Genomic DNA, 19,362 nt, shown 5'->3' on the forward strand with positions numbered 1-19,362 from the left:
GGTGTGTAATCCTCTTTCTAATGGCTTTCCCTCATAATTGCCAAAAAAGCAAAGAAAATCAAAGAAGCTTCTCAGCAATTTCTTTCTTTCTTGTTTCTCGACCTGCCAGGCGAGCGTCGTCTGCAGCCCTAACAGGTGGAGGATTTAATTGGTGCAATTAGGCCGCATGAATCAGCCAGCCACTCCTGAGGAGCGTCTACATTTAATTACAAGTGTTTTGCTCTGCTAATCACGAGTCCCTCGCTCACGAAGTGACACAACAGTTCTATCAGGCACAAGAACTAGGAAAGAAAGAAAAAACACTCAGATAATAGGAACCAAAGATTTTCAACTTCTATTTATCCGTTTTCACATTTCAGGCTTGCAGTATTTTCAAAGAAAAGTTGGGACAGTGCAGCTTTCTTTCACCGACTTGAAGTGTTTTCATTCCTTCTCCCAGCACCTGAGACGGCGGTCTGATGGAACCAACCGCCGACGGGTTGCAGGCATTCTTTGTTCAGTTCTTCCTGCAGACACATCTTAAAACAGCACGGGGCTATCATCATTGTATTTTCTTTGCTTCATAGTTCTCCACCCCTTCTCCAGCGGGGACAGTGCTGCAAAAACTCAAGATCTATTTGTCTATTAGAATATTTGTCTGATTTCTAGTTAAAATGCCTCATTTTTAGTCAAAAACAGGACTCATCACTGGAAAAAACAACAATCTTCACCATTTCCAAGTAGATTTTCACTTAAAATAAGTAGAAAAATCTGCCAGTGGAACAAGATTTTTTTGCTTGTAATGAGAAGAAAAATCTTGTTCCACTGGCAGATTTTTCTACTTATTTCAAGTGGAAATTTACTTAAAACAGGTGAAAATTGTCAAATAACAAGTTATAGTGACTAAAAATTAGACATTTTAACTAGAAATAAGACAAATATTCCTGGTAAGATTTAGAGTTTTTGCAGTGCAGTACCAGTATCAGTACCAGTACGTCCAAGACCCTGGTCTTCTTCAGGCATGTGTTTGGGCCGCCACTGGGCCCGGCTTTGGGAGCACTCTGGGTTCCTGTCTTTCTTTTCGCCCTCCAAACAGCGAGAACACTGAATCAGTGACTACGTTTACATTCAGTCTAAATTCGGGTTATTGCTAATATTCCGGTTACTGAAACATTCAGAATATTCCGTTTACATGCGTGAGCAAACAGGGTTATCCCTGTTTACATGGTGATTAATCATTTGGGATATCTGGATCAAACCAGCGACGTGCGGAGAACGTCATGACTCAATTCCCGTCATTTCTGCTTCTTCTTCCTGTATCCAAATTCAAAACAAATGCTGCTTCGTACAACTTTTCGCTCACCTTCTTGTAAATCTTCTATCCCGGTACTTTCTACCGTCTACAAATGCAGAAATGTTCATATCCTTCATTACATTTATGAAGTGATTATTCTCCTCCTGGTCTTGCGTTTCTCCATGTTTATAAGAACTTCCTGGACTCAAAAGACCAGGATTCCTTGTGAACAGAACATGCGCAGAAAACAAATTCATGTTCCGTTTGATGGGGATATTCCGTTTGGCGTTTACATGACCCAATATTCAGGTTTTAAAAGGACTAACCCAGGGGTCATATTCGGGTTTTTAAAAACCGGAATATGAGCAAATTCCAGTTATTCAAAGGGGTTATTGGTACATGGCCGTGCAAATTCGGGTTATTGACAATATTCGGGTTTTAAAAGGGTTATTATTAACTGCATGGAAACGCAGTGCATGTCAGATCCTGATGAGTGAAGGATATTGACGCAGGGATCAGGCTGCACAAGTGTCCAACTTTCACTCACATGCCTCCAGATTTGTTGAAGTAGTTCCTTTAATTGAGTTTCAAATCCCTTTATATCTTTCTTTTCTCTCTCCTGCATTTGACACAAGGAAGTGCTCTGCCCAGCTCCACATGAATGTGATAGCAATATCAAAAGTATTATTGAAACTAACTAAGGGGAATTTGAAGGAACTGATTTGAACACAGTTCCTTAATTTTGTGCATCAAAATCTGGTCTTTTGCCACCTAAGGAACTTTATCTTTATTTATTTAAAGAAGAATATGACATAAAGTAAAAAGTGCAGGATTCACAGGTGCTTGTGTTTTGTATTTATTGCATATTTCACCAAGTCAAAGCAGTGTGTTTCCTTAAAACCTCAAGAGAAATAACCACTTGGAGACTTTTTAATGAATTGTAACTCTAATACTGTTAAAACGTGCCCCTGTTCTGGGTTTTATGCTCCATACCTCGTGCACCAGCCCCTGCTAATCGCGGCTGGCAGCTACTCACCCTCGGCCTTGCAGGTCTTCATGACGGGGTCCATCTCATAGCCCTCGTAGCATTCACACTTGAAATCCCCCTTGTAGTTGATGCAGATCTGGCTGCAGGCGCTGGGGTTCTCACACTCGTCGATGTCTGCAGCAGGAAAAGAGACGGCTTATTCACCAGCTGACACAGACCAGCGGGGGAGAGAACATGAGTAATTCATTCGGTCACAGACGGGTTAAATTCCTAATAGTTTAGTAAACTGATGCTATTCTTTTTTAAACTATATTTTTTGTAATTTTCAGACATAACAGAAAAACAACAACAAAAACAGGTCTACAACAATACAAGAAAACAGGGGGGGGAGACACTACTGTCTTACCGTATTTTCCGCACTATAAGGCGCACCTAAAAGCCTTTAATTTTCTCAAAAACCGGCAGTGCGCCTTATATATGATCATTACGGTAATTTCTGTTACTGTAGTCAGGGGGATTGTGGGTAATGTAGTCAGGGGGATTGTGGGTAATGTAGTTGGTGTCGCCAAAGTAATGGCGCTAAAAACATCAGGAATCGTCACAGACGTTCAAGACAACAGCAGCGACGCTGACTCGCATAATGGCGACTTTGACGAGACGGAGCAAAGCTGGTTTTTATTTTGTTAATAAAGTTTGACATACAGTACTTTTCTTCTTGTTTTTTTTTTTTTTTTGCATTTGCTGTAGGATTTTGTAGCATTTCCTGTAGCGCAGCTCCATCAGGTAGATGCGTAACTCAACCTCAGCCACTATAGTACGGTATTTTACCAGATATTTAGTGCGCCTTATAATGCGGTGCGCCTTATATATGGGAAAGAAATTTAAAATACGTAATTCATTGGAGGTGCGCCTTATAATGCGGTGCGCCTTATAGTGCAGAAAATAATAATAATGCCATTTTGTCCATCTGGCTAAGTGTTTTAAGTGGTAGGCTGCAGGTAACTTGTTCCATTGATCGTATTTCTTATACAACGTCCAACCATTGGCTCAGTCCAGGTGACTCCATCTTCAGACAATTTCTTGTAATGGCTTTCTTAGCCGCAAGAGATAGAATTTCTAAAAATGTATACGTCCTCTTTATTTATTACATCCTCTGGAATCAGTCCTAAGTAAATAACTCGGGGATCTTTAGGAATCCCAATTAAATTCCGCATAAAATTTTTCCAACTAAATTCCCTCCTTGTTTTGGAGCAGGTTGAGGAGTGTTGGGTCTTATTCATGGAGCCAATCCCCCTCTGACAACTCTATGTTTAATTATTTTAGCCATTTCTCTTTTATGTACATTATATTTTTTCCCTGTTGCTCCAGTAAACTACTATACAGTTTGGACACAATTCTTAAGGAGTTTGCTTATAAGTATCTGTCAACACCTGAATCACATCATTCCCTTCCACTGAGATTTCCTTCTTAATTTCTGTGTCATAAAAGTGTCTCAGTTGTAAATATCTGTATAAATCGCCATCTTTCCAATCCATACTCTTTTTTAAGTTGTCCAGATGATTTAAAGCAGGGGTGTCAAATGTGCGGCCCGTGGGCCGCATGCGGCCCGAGAGAGATTTTCATGCGGCCCGCGAGAAGTTTCCAACGCAAAAAAACAAAATGTTAACTTACTAAAAAGGAAGGCATAAATAATTGCCATGAATCGCAGCATATCCAATAATATATTTCTTCTACAAATCTATCGTTATAGAGCAGTTTTCAACATATTTTTAGTTTTCTAGAATGCATTTGCCGATTTTATTTCTTTGTAGATTTTTTTTAACTGACTACTATTATATATTTTCGCAGGAAAAATATAACTGCTAAAAAAGATGATAGAAGATATTTATTCGGAGAATTTCAGTTTTGAATACGAGGATAGTGACAAAGTAAAACAGTTAAAAAAGAAGTGCTGACTTAAATAAATATATAAATACACTTAATTGTACTGGAAAAATCTCTAAATCACAAAGAAACACTCTCGGATGTAATAAGAAAGATTTAGCTTTTAATTAAATTTCCTATAAAAAAAAGAAATATAAAAAAAACATACTTTTTTCTGTTTATCTTTGTAAAATGATATTAAAAGTATCTTACATAATTTGAAAAAAAAACGAGAAATTTCAAGAAAAGATCCTGAAGAAATATATTTTACATAATTAGAGTGTAAACAAACTGCATATTTCCTTTAAAATTAACTAAACTGATATTGGATTAGATAACAATAGTAAAAAAAAAAGAATTAGAGAAAAATTTTCCGCACCGTTTTTGTTATTTTGAGCGTGCGGCCCGCGAGAAAAAAATTGGTCAAATCCGGCCTGCCAAGCAAAATGAGTTTGACACCCCTGATCTAAAGTGTTGTTTGTCTATGAGTGTAGACATAGCTGTTATTCCCTTATCTCTCCACTTTTCAAAGGTCCTATCTAAAACTCCTGGTCTGAATCTGGAGGTGTATGAAGGCCAAATCAACACCTGACTCTCTCCAGTCAACGTATATTCTTTGATCACAACATACCATGTCTCAAAGGTTTCTCTCATACTGTAATTTCATTGCCACCCTTAAGATCCAGATGTTGTTCTCCACCTAACCTAGCCTGTGCAGGAGTCCAACACAGGTTCTTCTCCATATCTTCCATCTGGCATGAGAAATATGACGGGATTTAAGCTCTTATATGTCACTGTTGGGCCTCGATCCTGTGGGCATGGAACAGGAGCACTGCAAAAACTCAAAATCTTACCAGGAATATTTGTCTTATTTCTAGTTAAAATGTCTCATTTTTAGTCAAAAAATCTCATTACACTTAAAACAAGAATCATTACCAGAAAAATAACTTGTTATTTGACAATTTTCCCTTCTCATTACAAGCCAAAAAAGATTTTCTACTTATTTTAAGTGAAAATCTACTTGAAACAGGTGAAAATTGTTGTATTTTCCAGTGATGAGTCTTGTTTTAAGTGTAATTTTAAGTGTAATGACTAAAAATGAGACATTTTAACTAGAAATAAAACAAATATTCTTGTTAAGATTTTGAGTTTTTGCAGTGAGGAGGTTCAAAGTAAGACGGTGCGTCAACTTCTCTTGACCTCCTTCATTTGAGCTGGCTTTTTCCACGGGTGTGAAGGGTGTTAGTGGTGAAATGGCAGGAAAGGGTGTGAAAGACATGCTATATGCATGTGTGCATGTGAGAAGAGCGTGACTGCCTGGTCTCCCCGCGGGAGGGATGGGGAGGGATGGGGAGAGACACTTGTGAACAAAGCAAACACGTCCAGGCTACTCCACACATGTACACGTGCGACACGCGTGAGCCCTGACCTCCACACGTCTTCTTGTCCAGCAGCTGGTAGCCGGGGGGGCACTGGCACTCGAAGCCGATCGGCCGGTCCATGCAGATGTGGGAGCAGCCGCCGTTATTGATCATGCACTCGTTCAGGCCTGCAAGACAAACACCAGAAGACACTGATCAATAGGGATGGGCGATACTTTACCGTTCACGATATACCGTCAAAAAAATTCCCCACGGTAAGAATTTGTATCTCACGGTAAAAATGATAAATTCCCATTGATGACGTTTTTGTGTAAAGACTGATTTATGGTTCTGTGTTAAATCCACGCACAACGTACGTGAAAGAAAGAAAGAAAGAATCTCCTAAAATAAGAAAGAAAGAAAGAAAGAAAGAAAGAAAGAAAGAAAGAAAGAAAGAAAGAAAGAAAGAAAGAAAGAAAGAAAGAAAGAAAGAAAGAAAGAAAGAAAGAAAGAATCTCCTAAAATATGAAAGAAAGAAAGAAAGAATCTCCTAAAATATGAAAGAAAAAAAGAAAGAATCTCCTAAAATATGAAAGAAAAAAAGAAAGAATCTCCTAAAATAAAAAGAAAAAAAAAGAAAGAAAGAAAGAAAGAGAAAGAAAGAAAGAAAGAAAGAAAGAAAGAAAGAAAGAAAGAAAGAAAGAAAGAAAGAAAGAATCTCCTAAAATATGAAAGAAAAAAAGAAAGAATCTCCTAAAATATGAAAGAAAAAAAGAAAGAATCTCCTAAAATAAAAAGAAAAAAAAAGAAAGAAAGAAAGAAAGAAAGAGAAAGAAAGAAAGAAAGAAAGAAAGAAAGAAAGAAAGAAAGAAAGAAAGAAAGAAAGAAAGAAAGAAAGAAAGAAAGAAAGAAAGAAAGAAAGACCTTTGACCTTTGAACATCACTTTATTGGTCAATTTTTGCTTACAAAACATACAACATCTTAAAAAACCACAGAACTATTAGCCTAAAAAACATACCTTGTTGTGTGTGTGTGTGTGTGTGTGTGTGTGTGTGTGTGTGTGTGTGTGTGTGTGTGTGTGTGTGTGTGTTTGTGTGTGTGTGTGTGTTAAAACCTGAGAGTGAGAACTTCATCCACCACACTGCACAGTACACTTCCAGCACCCCAAATACAGACAAACTCCTGCAGATTGGACACCATTTTAAAATATATAAACTCCGTCCTTATCCGTGCAGCCACCAAACCTCTAAGCATTAAGTCAACATTTGTAGATCCTGTCTCTTTTGTTTTGTTCCTCCTTGTGAGCCATACAGCCATTTTGGCCTGGCCTAACAGAAAGTTGACAAGGCAGATTTTCCTCCGGTGTGCTGCAGAGTACCTAGGACCAAAGATAAACAGCCTGTCATCCAAAACCTGCCCCAAACCACCTAACCATCGCCGCAGCAGAGCAAAGAGGGGAACCAATCTGGGGCATGAGAGCCAAAGGTGCTGCAACGTTTCCTCACCCTGGCAGAAAACACAATGACTCCCTGCTCTAGGATCTACATGTGCCACATATCTGTTTGTGGCCACGGCCCCGTGCACCACCCTCCACTGGAGATCCGCACAGCGTTTCTCTATGGGAGGTTTGTACAGGGACCTCCAGCTGCCTCTGGGAGAAGACCCAGGCGCCAACACACCAGACCACCTCGACTCCCGGACACCAGCCAAAGATGTTCTGTTGAGAACCTTCACAGTCACTGTAGACAGACTCTTCTTGGACGCTTCAGAGAAGGCTGACAGTTCTGGTGTATGAAAAGACAGTAGAGTTCCACCTTCCTCCTCCTGCTCCTCCACTGCAGCGCTGATGTACAGCGGTGGAAACTCAGCCGACAACAGTGCTCGATCTTCCACAGCACTGCTCCCCAACGCCCCTCGAAAAAGACCAGGAAGACCATCCCGCACTTCTTCCACCAGCTTTCCCAGCAGGCGCAGAGACTGAAGGCCAGTTTCATGACTCAGCCTGGCCGCAGTCTTCCACTTTCCTGCTACCCTCAGATCCGCTATCTTCGTCATCCCTGCTGTTGTTAGGACTCTCCGTAGATTAGCAGACCCAAGTATCCTGCTCCGTACAAGTGGGTTATGGAACAATGGTTCTTCTTCCACACTCCCATACACCTGAGCACAGTCTCTCTTAGGTCTCAGGACCGCTTTCCAGGCACGGAGGACAGACTGATAGAAGACAGAGGTCCGTGACACATCCATGCCAGCAAAGTCCAGGAGAAACAGATGTTTATCGTAATTCAAGCTCTCCACTCTGCGTAGCAGTACAGAGGCAGTCTCAGTCCAGAGCTGCTGCTTATGATAAAGAAACCGCTGGGCTGTTTGAAGGCGAAAAGAAGTTATTCTACTGCGCAGGTCGACCAATCCCTGGCCTCCCTCTGACACAGGTAGAAACAGCACCGCAGCTCTGGTCCAGTGGTATCCTCCCCAGAAAAAGTCCACCAATCTGCGCTGTATGTCCTTGATCAATGCTCCTGGAGGTTCCACAACCATAAACCGGTGCCAAAGCATCGAGGCAGCCAAGTTGTTGACGACCAAGACCCTCCCCCTATAAGACAGAAGGGGCTGGACCCATGTCCATCGAGACAATCGGGCACTGATTTTCTCAATTAGACCCTCCCAATTCCTATTCAGGAAAGTCTCGTTCCCCAGGAAAACTCCCAGACACTTCATCCCCTCTTTGCTCCATTGCAGCCCAGCTGGCAAAGTTGGCTGCACCTTGTTGTTCCACTCTCCCAGCAGTAAACCCTCACATTTAGACCAGTTGACCTTTGCAGAAGAAGACTCTTCATACAGCGCCAATTTTTCTTTCAAGACTTGGATGTCATTTGGTCCAGTTACCAGCACAGTGACATCATCAGCATATGCCGATAAGCTAACTGGAATGTTGGTATCTTCTGCAAAGGTCAACCCCCCAAGGTCCTGCCTAAGGTGACTCAGGAGAGGTTCAATCGCCAGAGCGTAGAGCATCCCAGAGAGGGGACATCCCTGCCTAATACCCCTCTGGACAGGGACAGGTCTGCTGAGTCCTCCGCCCACCTTCAACAGTACGGTTGCTCCTGAGTATAAAAGCTTGATCCATGACACATATTTTTTCCCAAACCCAAAAGTTCTAAGTGTTTCAAACAAATAAGAATGGTCAACTCTATCGAATGCCTTTTCTTGGTCGATGGAAAAGAGACCGACATCCAGCTGCTGGAACCTGGAAAGGTTGATAATGTCCCTCAGCAGGAACAGGTTGTCTTTAATTGTTCGTCCAGGAATACAGTATGTCTGGCTGAAGTGCACAATACTGTCCATGCAGTCTTTCAGTCTGTTGGAGAGGCATTTTGCTACGATCTTGTAGTCAGTGCACAGTAGCGAAACAGGCCTCCAGTTCTTCAGTAGGCCAAGATCTCCTTTCTTGGGTAGCAGGGTCAGGACTGCTCTCGTGCAGCTTAGAGGCAGATTTTCAGAGTCCAGACAGTACTGAACAACCTCAGCAAAGTCTGTCCCCACAAGGCTCCAGAAACGCTTATAGAACTCCGATGGAAGACCATCAATCCCAGACGACCGACCACAGTTGAGCTGCTGGACCGCTGCTGACACCTCGTCGAAGGTGATGGTGTTCTCCAGCGAGGCAGCCATCCCTTCATCCAGCTGGGGTAGTCCCTCTAGGAGCCTAGCCATGGAATCTGAATTACAGCTACCAGCACTAAAAAGATTGGTGTAAAAATCTATGGCCAGCTTCCTCATTCCTGCTGGATCAGCTGTTACAGACCCATCAGGAAGCCTAAGATGCATCATCTGGTTGTTCTCTCTAACTTTCTTCTCTAATTTAAAGAAGAACCGAGTTGGAGCATCTATCTCTTTGATCGTGGTCATCCGAGTTCTTATCAGAGCGCCCTTTGCCTTTTCATGCAAAAATCTACCCAATGAGTTCTTCCTGCCTTCTAGAGTCCTGTTATTGCCGTCTGCCCCATTAATTACTCCATCTTCCAGTAACCTGATCTCTTTTTCTAGGTCTTCAATGGAGTGTCGCTCTACAGCTCCTGCATTTGACGCGTACTGTTGACAAAAACACCTGATCTGTGCTTTCCCAACCTCCCACCACTGTGCCAAATTATTAAAAGAATCTTTTTCCAGCCTCCATCGACTCCAGAAGTCAGAAAAAGACTGGCAGAAGGCCTCATCCTCAGTTAACCTTACATTAAAATGCCAATAGGGGCAGCGCTGGCGGGGAGTCAGTAGTGAGATGTCTGATGTCACTAGGTGATGATCTGAAAAACCAACTGGTGATATTATGGACTTAATTAGCCTGTTGTTATAAGTTTGGTTTATATAGATCCTGTCCAATCTGGCAGCCTTTACACTCCCTTCGGTCACCTTCACCCACGTATACTGTCTGACTGACGGATTAAACTTCCTCCAGACATCTGTGAGGTCGTTTTCTGCCACCACACTGTTCAGAAAGGAACCTGATGCTGGATGAGACTCTCCCGTGTTCCTGTCTACGGACGGATGTGTGGTGCAGTTCCAGTCTCCTCCGACCACTATGACAGATCTACTATTAAACTGTTTCAGTTTGTCATTTAGTCGACGAAACAGTCTCAGGCGGTCAGCACCAGAGTTGTGAGCATACACGTTAATGAATACGAAGGGTATGTCCCTGATGGTCGCTTGGACTACCTGAACCCTGCCCTGCTCCACTTCACACTCAGAAACATTTGTCAGGTTCAGATGTTGTGAGAACCAGACTGCTACACCTGCACTGATGTTAGTGCCGTGACTAAAGAAGAGCTGCCCTCTCCATCTCATCCCCCAGTCTACCTCGTTATCTGAGGTACTATGCGTCTCCTGTAAAAATAAAACATCTATTTGTTTAGTTCTGCTAAGCTCAGCTAACGCTGCCTGCTTATTCTTATCCCTCCCCCCGTTCACATTAAGAGTTCCTATTTTAAGACCCTCCATGAGTAAAAGAGAGAGGAAGAAGAACAGAACAGTGAGACCCTTGCAAGAGATTAAAATCACCCTGTGTGCTTCACCCATTTTTTTTTTACATTTTTAGAGGAGCCTTTCCCCGCTTTTCTTTCCTCAGTTTTGTCAATAACTTTTTCAGCCGAAACATTTTTTGTTTGCTCAGTTCATCACTGGCCTTTTTCTTTAGTTTTAAAACAGAGTTTATGAACCGATCGACATCAGGGAAAAAGTCTGTTAATTCAACAGACTGTCTGCCATATGTTTCATCCAGGAAGAGATTGATCTCCTGTAGTGAATATAAATTCTGATCATCCTGTGACAATGTGTCTGAAAACTGTGAAAGGGAGTCATCCTCCAACATCTCCTCTTCCTCATTCACAGTGTTGGTCTCATCAGCCTGTCCACTATGGTTTCCAGCCTCTGTTACCTGAGTGTCAATTCGTCTTTCTTCTGCCTCTTCACTGCCTTCATCTACCTCTGCATGCTTCTCTGCATCATCAGACCGACTGCCCTTCCCCTCACGACTGTCCTGCACCGTGGTCTCATCATGCACCTCACTACAGTGCGGGGCGCTGGTCCCCTCTGTCCCAGCCTCAGGCTGTACGGCCCGCGGGGGCTCGATGACAGCGCTACCTGCAGCCTGGGGTTCATCCGCAGCCCGTTGCTGCTCACCTGCAGCCTGGGGTTCACCTGCAGCCCGTTGCTGCTCACCTGCAGCCCGGGGTTCCCCTGTAACCTGGGTTTCACCCGCAGCCCGCTGCCGCTCACCCGCACCGCTGCCCGCAGCAGCCCGCTCCTTGTGCGGGCATGCTGAGCGTTTATGACCGACATCACCGCACTCAAAACATTTCATACTGCCCGAGCTCGCATAAACAGTATAAAACCCATTTTCATGTTTCACTTTGAAGGAAACCTCCAAGTTCTGAGCAGGATCGTTCAGAAACATGAACGCCTGTCTCCGCAGAGACTGGACGTGCTGCAGCTTGGCGTCTTTACAGCCGAGCCGAACTGTCTTAAACCCGCTGGCGAACTTCCCAAAGCGGACCAGCTCTTTCTCCAGTAGTTCATTGGGGATGAAGGGGGGCACGCCCGACACAGTGACCCGTGCAGATGGAACAAACAGCGGTGACACAGCCACGTACAGATCATCCAGCACAACGCCCTTCCCGACCAACTCATGAACCAGGCGCTCCTCACGGAGAAACGCCACCACGGCCTTATTCATCCTGGAGCCGTACGTGATGTTCTCATGACCCACCTGTTCTCCCACAGCCAGGAGAACCCTCTCCACGGTGTAGTGTGGAGCAGCCACCACCCTGACACCATGCCTGATGGACGGCGGCGAACCCTCCCCAGGGAGGGACGCCATGCCCGCTAAAACACGATCCTGTACACGTTTTACTTTCAGAATCCACTAATGATGAATTAAAGTCCCCTTACCTACTCGTGAAGAACAGTCTGGAAAGTTGAAAAAGTCAAAAAAGCACCATTTCACCATCCAACACTCACTCCGTGTCTCCGCACGCTCTACAGCCGCTCACACACCTCAGACTCCCAGCATGCAGTGCGAAAGACAGAAAGAAAGAAAGAAAGAAAGAAAGAAAGAAAGAAAGAAAGAAAGAAAGAAAGAAAGAAAGATAAATTCCCATTGATGAGGTGTTTGTGTAACAAACATGGCGGATCTGAGTCATTCAGTTTTGCAGTACAGGTGTAACTCATTTAATTGGTTTTTATCAATTCAATTTAATTGGTGTAGTTTAGTATCATTTAGTATTCTTTTAGAGCAGTGATTTGGGGGCTCCAAACACTGAATATGGTGATAGATTTATAGTTAGAAAGGTGGAGTTGAATTGGTATTTCTTTATCGTCATTTTTATCGTTATCGGGATAAATGCCAGAAATTATGGTGATACATTTTTTAGTCCATACCGCCCATCCCTACTGATCAAGTACAGACGTCCATCGAGGAGACAGGGACATTCAGGACGGCGTGGGACGCCGACCTTGTCTGCTGCGTTCTCCGGAGGTGTATAAATTACTTGAAAAAAGTAACTAAGTAAAAGTAGAAATACCATAACCGAAAAAGTGAACTGAAACTGAAACTTTGGTGAAAGTTAAAGTCAATTGCTCACATTAAATGTACTTAAGTATCAAAAGTATCTTGTGAAAAAATATACTCAAGTATCAAAAGTAAAAGTACAAGTATTTTATAGTACGCATTAAAAGAAGCAACACAACCAAAAATTATCCTTCCCTTGTTTTTTTATTTCTCTTTCGGGTGAATGAAATGTGGTGTAGAATAAAACACCAAAAATAAACTGTCTTTCTTTCAAAAATTCAACATAGAGACCCGGACCCGCGCATTCCAGATAATTCTTTGATTATTTTCATTTGTAACGAGTAACAAGGTGGCAAAGTAACGAAGTAAAAGTATATTTTTTAACTTTTAAATGTGGTGAAGTAAAAGTCCTGATTAAAAAAAAAAAAAACGCAAGTAAAGTACAAATCCTAAAAAAAACTACTTACCGTATTGGCCCGAATATAAGACGTTGTTTTTTGCGTTGAAAGAAGACTGAAAAAGTGGGGGTCGTCTTACATTTGGGGTCTAGACATTATAAGCATTCTCAACGCTAGATGGTGCCAGATATCTTTAAAGCGAATGCTGAACTTAACTCCCCAGGCCAAAGCGTACGGAAGAGTATTAGGGCCATGCAGGAGAAAAATAAAAATAATATTTTAGAGGAGGAAGATTTTTTTCCATTATGCATTTTGAGAAAAAAGTTGAAATGTCGAGAAAAAAGTTGAAATGTCGAGAAAAAAGTCAAAATGTTGAGAAAAAAAGACTTCTTCTCGAAATTGTATTTCAACATTAATCTCGACATTTCAACTTTTTTCTCTACATTTCGACTTTTTTCTCGAAGTGCACAATAAAAAAAAATCTTCCCCTCTCAGATATTTTTTGTCCTGCATGGACCTAATACTCTTCCGTATAAGCGAACCCCTGTCACAAAGAATAAAAATAAAAATAGCGGTAGCACGAAGAAGAAAAATAAAAAATAGCAGTAAGAAAGAAAAGAGAAGAAAATAAGAGAAAAGATAATAGAAAATGGAGAAATGTAGCGACAATCTGGAGAAAAGTGGGTGGAAGTTCGGCAGGTTAACCGGCAGCTGAGGAGAAGTTATGATGCAAACTTCAAGATAATGATTTGAATGAGGCAAAATAACATGCTTTTTCTCTCAAATATATTGTTATAATCATTTGTTTCAGATGTACCGGTAATGTAATTATTTTCTGTATAAAAATTGAATTTGGTGTTCAAAAAGTATTTTTTTGAGTCTTGAAAAAGAGGGGGTCGTCTTATAATCAGGGTTGTCTTATATTCGGGCCAATACGGTAAGTAGTGTAACGAAGTACATCTACTTCGTTACTACACACCTCTGGTGTTCTCTCTAAAGGTGTAATGGGAATTATTCTCACCTCAGATCAAGGTTTACGCTTTTTTTGCAGTCGGGTTTGTCTTTTTCATATGAATCTAAAGTAATGTTGAAAGGATACCTGGCTGAAACACACCTCGATGTGATCCCTGCACGTTTCTAAACTCTGGCCAACTCAAACACACCGCCGTGAATCAATCATTTTGACAAAACATGATTAAACTGACATTCTGAGTCCTCCCATCATCCCAAGTCTGGCGCTAACATCAAAACCGCAGCATCATCGACTCGTCCAGAGTAGATTTCTTGTCAAATGTCAGCCAAGAGGGCAGATCCTGCCGTCGCCAGGCAACGCATCAGTCTACAGTAGACAAAATACACAATTTATGGTCCAGGGGCCAAATCTGGACCTCTATTTCTCTATTTAGCCATGGTGACTTATTTCCAATGAGCTCCATCTCTTGTGACATGAAGTATTTGTGTAAAAGACAGACTGATGCTGTTAAAAGATACTAAGAGCGGAGATACGTGGCGTGACTGATGGGGGAGGATGAATTAAGCAGGTACTCTACTTGAGTAACAGCAGAGCTCTCAGGCTTTTAAAGCAGACAGTAGGGAGACAATCGCTCAGATTTGTCTGTCCAGCAAACACGACACGTGCAGAAGTTGGATTTTCAGTATCCAGCAGCGTCATACTGTAACCGATGGATTCAGTCCAAGTTGTATTTCATTTTGCTCGTTAATGGAATTTCACAAAGCCTGAAAAGAGCAAAACAAATAGAGGATAAGCTCCCATTCCACTCCAAGGCCTGCAGGCTTTGCTTTTTTGCACACCTACAAAGTGCAGCTGCACAATATACGCTAGACAACTGCCGAGGGGCGATAAAGTAGAATTGGATTAAACGGTAAAGAGAGCCTGCAATCCTGACCTCTGGAGAGGGCTTCATTCTCAACGGCAGGCTGCCCGATTTATTGTTACACATTTGTCGGTAACCAGTGAGCTTTATATCATCAGCCATAGAAAGCTGAGCTGGAATATATATATACGTGTGAGTTAGTGAGCGACGCGCTCAGGCGAGACGCTCCGTCAGTCCAACACTCGCTGGGGGCGAGACGGTGAATACTTCAGGGGGAACTTCAACAGCACACGCTGCCTTTACTGCTCCAGTACCACCAGTACTCAAGTTGTAAAATAAAATCAGGGGGGTGGTGGATTTTATCATATGGGGACAGATAATTTGTGCTGATTACAAATAATATAATATATTACAAATAATAGCACTGACCAAAACACCTGCAGAAATACTGCAGGAATGACATAGCAGCAGTTAAATGCAGCCTTCTGTAAGCTTTAAATATCCACTGGACTTACATCAAAACACAACAATAAAAAACACTTTTCTGAACTTATCAATATGACTCTGTCCTTCACAGGATAAGTAACATGGATCACTGCAAAAACTCACAATCTGAACAAGAATATTTGTCTTATTTCTAGTTAAAATGTCTGATTTTAGTAAAAAAAAATCTCATCACACTTAAAACAAGACTCATCACTGGAAAAAAACAACAATTTGACCTGTTTCAAGTAGATTTTCACTTGAAATAAGTAGAGAAATTTGCCAGTGGAACAAGATTTTTTTGCTTGTAATAAGAAGATGAATCTTGTTCCACTGGCAGATTTTTCTACTTATTTCAAGTGAAAATTTACTTGAAACAGGTGAAAATTGTCAAATAAGTTATTTTTCTGGTGATGACTCTAAATGTTGAAATAGCAGTAAAACCACATTAATTGATGAAATGACATAAGGGATGGAAAGGGGGGATGGCAGTTTTACAGGGGGGATGATTTGGACCGTTTTTATTTCAGGGGGGGATGCCATCCCCCTTCATCCTCCCTCATCCCCCCTCAACTCCAGTACTGAGTACCACCTTATTAAGTTCAAATAGTAAATATTAGCGTGTGCTACACTGACTGTGTGAGGCCGTTGCGATAAAACATGATCTGGATAATTAAACGTTCATGGAAGGTCCTATTTAAAGGGGAAATGAGCATATGATTAAGATTCAACTGGTCTGTTCTTCTTTAGCTTTCAAACCAACAGTGTTGTTCATACTTCTCATGAACTAGTTCAAAGTTCAGTTCACATAGTTTAAAAATAGTTCACCCTTTTCACTTTGAACTAGTTCAAATTCAGTTCATTTCAATATTTTTAGGTGAGAAGTACGAATGAAACACCCCCCTATCCTAAAACTGTTCACTGTACAATCATGTATTGTCCTGGTGGCTTTTCAACTTTACTCAGAGGCTGTAAATCTCCAACAATGTAGTCCATTATCAGTTTGTCTCCCTGTTTCTGGTAAATCAAACCCCTGTTGGGTCTTCTTGTTGAGTCTGATGACACCACCCATGACTCTTTATGTCAAACCATTCAAAAGTTATGGCAGAAAGTAAAAAGTGCTTTTTGGCATCTATCATCGCCACGGTAACGCTTTTGAAAGAGAAAAGTAATGCACGTCGTCGCAGGATGGAGACGCATATTTTGATGTATAACACACCTTGGTGCACATTACGGTTCGGGTCGTATTAACGGCCGAAATAATTGCATAAATTGCACCAAAACTACACGATCAATTGAAAATGGCCGACTTCCTGTTCAGTTTCGGCCATGGCGCCAAGAGACTTTTCTTTAAGTTGCGACATGATACAGGTGTGTAGCGATTTTCGTGCATGTACGTCAAACCGTATTGTGGGGCTTGAGGCACAAAGTTTTCTAGGGGGCGCTGTTGAGCCATTAGGCCACGCCCATTAATGCAAACCATTAAATATCACATTTTTCACCAGGCCTGGCTTGGTGCAAAATTTGGTGACTTTTGGGGCACGTTTAGGGGGAAAAAAGGCCCTCATTTCGTCAGAAGAATGAAAATAATTCCTACAGATACAATAGGGCCTTCACACTGTAAGTGACCGGGCCCTAATAAGTATGATCTGGCCTCTGGCAGGAGGGTCCCCCCTTATGATCCAGGTCCTGGTCCAGGTTTCTTCCTCCTAAAGGGGAGTTTTTCTTGCCACTGTTTGGCTTAAGGTTTTTCTCCAACTAAGGGAGTCTTTACCTGCCAGTGTTCATGTCAGAGGAGAGAACTTCTGTTGTAATAGACGCTATATAAATAAAAGTGAATTGAATTGAATTGAATAAAACCGTGTCATGTGTTGTCCACCAGTTAAAGCTCTGCGTAGTGTTTGCTGTGACGGAGCAGGAGCAAAGCGTGCGTGTGTTTGGGCCGACGGTCGTCTGCCTCTCAACAGCTCTCGCCGTCGTCCTCCTCCCGGATCAGGTGTGTTGCAAAAGGAAAGACAAAGATGTGTCTGTGTTTGAGGCGTCAGTTCTTCCCCTCGCTCTGCGATAGCTCTGCGGATAGCTCAGAGAGGTGAGAGGTCGTGCGTGATCAGCAGCTTTCAGCAGCCTGGATTTATTACATTCTTCCTCTATTCTCATGAAGAATCATCCAGTCTCCTGTTTTCCTGCCACCGCAGCATCCCCATGTATTTACAACCATTCCTCTCCGTGCAGCAGGGAGAAATGAAGTGGGTCAGTGCTGTAATACGTCCTTATTTTTAATGAGGGAGGAACACATGTGCATGAGAGGGGAATACGTTGTCTTCATCATCTCTGGCGGAAGGCCAGGGCGGTAGATGGGATGGCTCTGAGCATCAGCGCTGGTGTGTGAGTGAGCAGCGTTACCGCCAGTAAACGCATGAGCAAACAGAGGAGGTGAACTCTGGGGGGCTTTTAATGAACTGACAACTTAAGCTCAAAGAGAAAAAGAAGGAAGAGGAGGTGGAAAGTGTCCCGTTACTACGATGTCCTGCGTGAGAGCAGGTCGTCTACTCCGCCAGCTGGACTCAGATTTAAAGTGTCCGTGGAATTGTCATTTCATGGCACTTCATGTCTGCTTGTGACTCGCTCACATCAGACGTGTGTTTCACCGCTAATGTCCATTCCTCGCTCTCCGTTTATAAATAGGTTGAGAGATGAAGATGCATGAAGAGATTACAGATTCCTCCCGACGTGCAGCGCGCTCAATCAACCTGACGGTAGCCGAACACGCCGGCTGCAGGACGAGTTTCAACGGCAGTTTCCTCAAGTTTGACTCATTTAGTGAGTTACTGTGTTGTTCAGACTTTTCCTAGTAGCAGTGTGGTTGTGTTTTTACAACGCAGAGCCAGAGTCAGTAGTCAGTAGTGTTGTAAGGCCACTTTTAAGGCTGATATCTGGCTCATATTTAAGACTCACGCTTTTAAGACTTATTTTATATTTGTGGGTAGCAGCTGCAGGGAAGCTGAGGAGGGTGGAGAGAGAAGGAACGGACAAAAGACGTGTAATCCAGATCAGATCCAGATGCCGCTGCGTCCCAGATAACACTGCAAAAACTCAAAATCTTACCAGGAATGTTTGACTTATTTCTAGTTAAAATGTCTCATTTTTAGTCAAAAAATCTCATTACACTTAAAACAAGAGTCATTACCAGAAAAATAACTTGTTATTTGACAATTTTCACTTGTTTCAAGTAAATTTTCACTTGAAATAAGTAGAAAAACCTGCCAGTGGAACAAGATTTATCTTCTTATTACAAGCAAAAAGATCTCGTTCCACTGGCAGATTTTTCGACTTATTTTAAGTGAAAATCTACTTGAAACAGGTGAAAATTGTTGTTTTTTTCCAGTGATGAGTCTTGTTTTAAGTGTAATGAGATTTGTTTTTACTAAAAATGAGACATTTTAACTAGAAATAAGTAGTGATGCACCGAAATGAAAATTTGTGGCCGAAACCGAAACCGAAAATAATAATAAACACTTGGCCGAATACCGAACAATACCGAACATGGTTCTTCGCAGTTTTTCATTTATTTTGCCAATTTTTTCACCATTGAATAAATCAAATAAATGTGATTTAGGCATGCTTTTAAAAGAAAAAAATATTTTACAAAATTACAAGGTAGAAAACATTTGTTGAACATAAAAAACTGAACATTTTTTAATTTCCCAGCATTTCTTAAATATTCCAGCAGACATTATACCAGCAGAGAACAATAACTTAAAATAAATAAATTAGCAAAATACATTTTTTATCATTTCAAATGATAAATCAAACTTGTAGCTGAAAGACTTTGCAGATGTGCCCCCTCTAGATATTTGAGCAGAACATTCATTGCAAACAGCCATTCTTGTATTATTCTGTGCCGCTCTAAAATGCTTCCACACTGCTGACATGTTTGCACCACTTCACTCCAAGCTCTTCGCTGTTTGATTTCTTCATCTAAACGCACCTGTAATAGATTGGTTTATGTTGTTTTGGTTCCACCTGCTGGTGAATGTTAG

General features: G+C 41.9%; 1 protein-coding gene across 2 annotated transcripts in view; it reads right to left on the bottom strand.

Annotated features, from left to right (window-relative positions):
• LOC133453072 (low-density lipoprotein receptor-related protein 8-like) overlaps positions 1-19,362 on the bottom strand; it is a 196,729-nt gene that overhangs the window by 48,635 nt on the left and 128,732 nt on the right. For both annotated transcript variants that reach the window (XM_061732927.1, XM_061732926.1), the window contains exons 8-9: positions 5,614-5,733; positions 2,310-2,435 (exon numbers count right to left, since the gene is read on the bottom strand). In XM_061732927.1, coding sequence (XP_061588911.1) covers positions 2,310-2,435; positions 5,614-5,733 — 246 coding nt within the window. The remainder of the gene's footprint in view (positions 1-2,309; positions 2,436-5,613; positions 5,734-19,362) is intronic.

This window comes from Cololabis saira, chromosome 10 (assembly GCF_033807715.1).
Source record: "Cololabis saira isolate AMF1-May2022 chromosome 10, fColSai1.1, whole genome shotgun sequence".
In the NCBI taxonomy this organism is placed as follows: domain Eukaryota; kingdom Metazoa; phylum Chordata; class Actinopteri; order Beloniformes; family Belonidae; genus Cololabis; species Cololabis saira.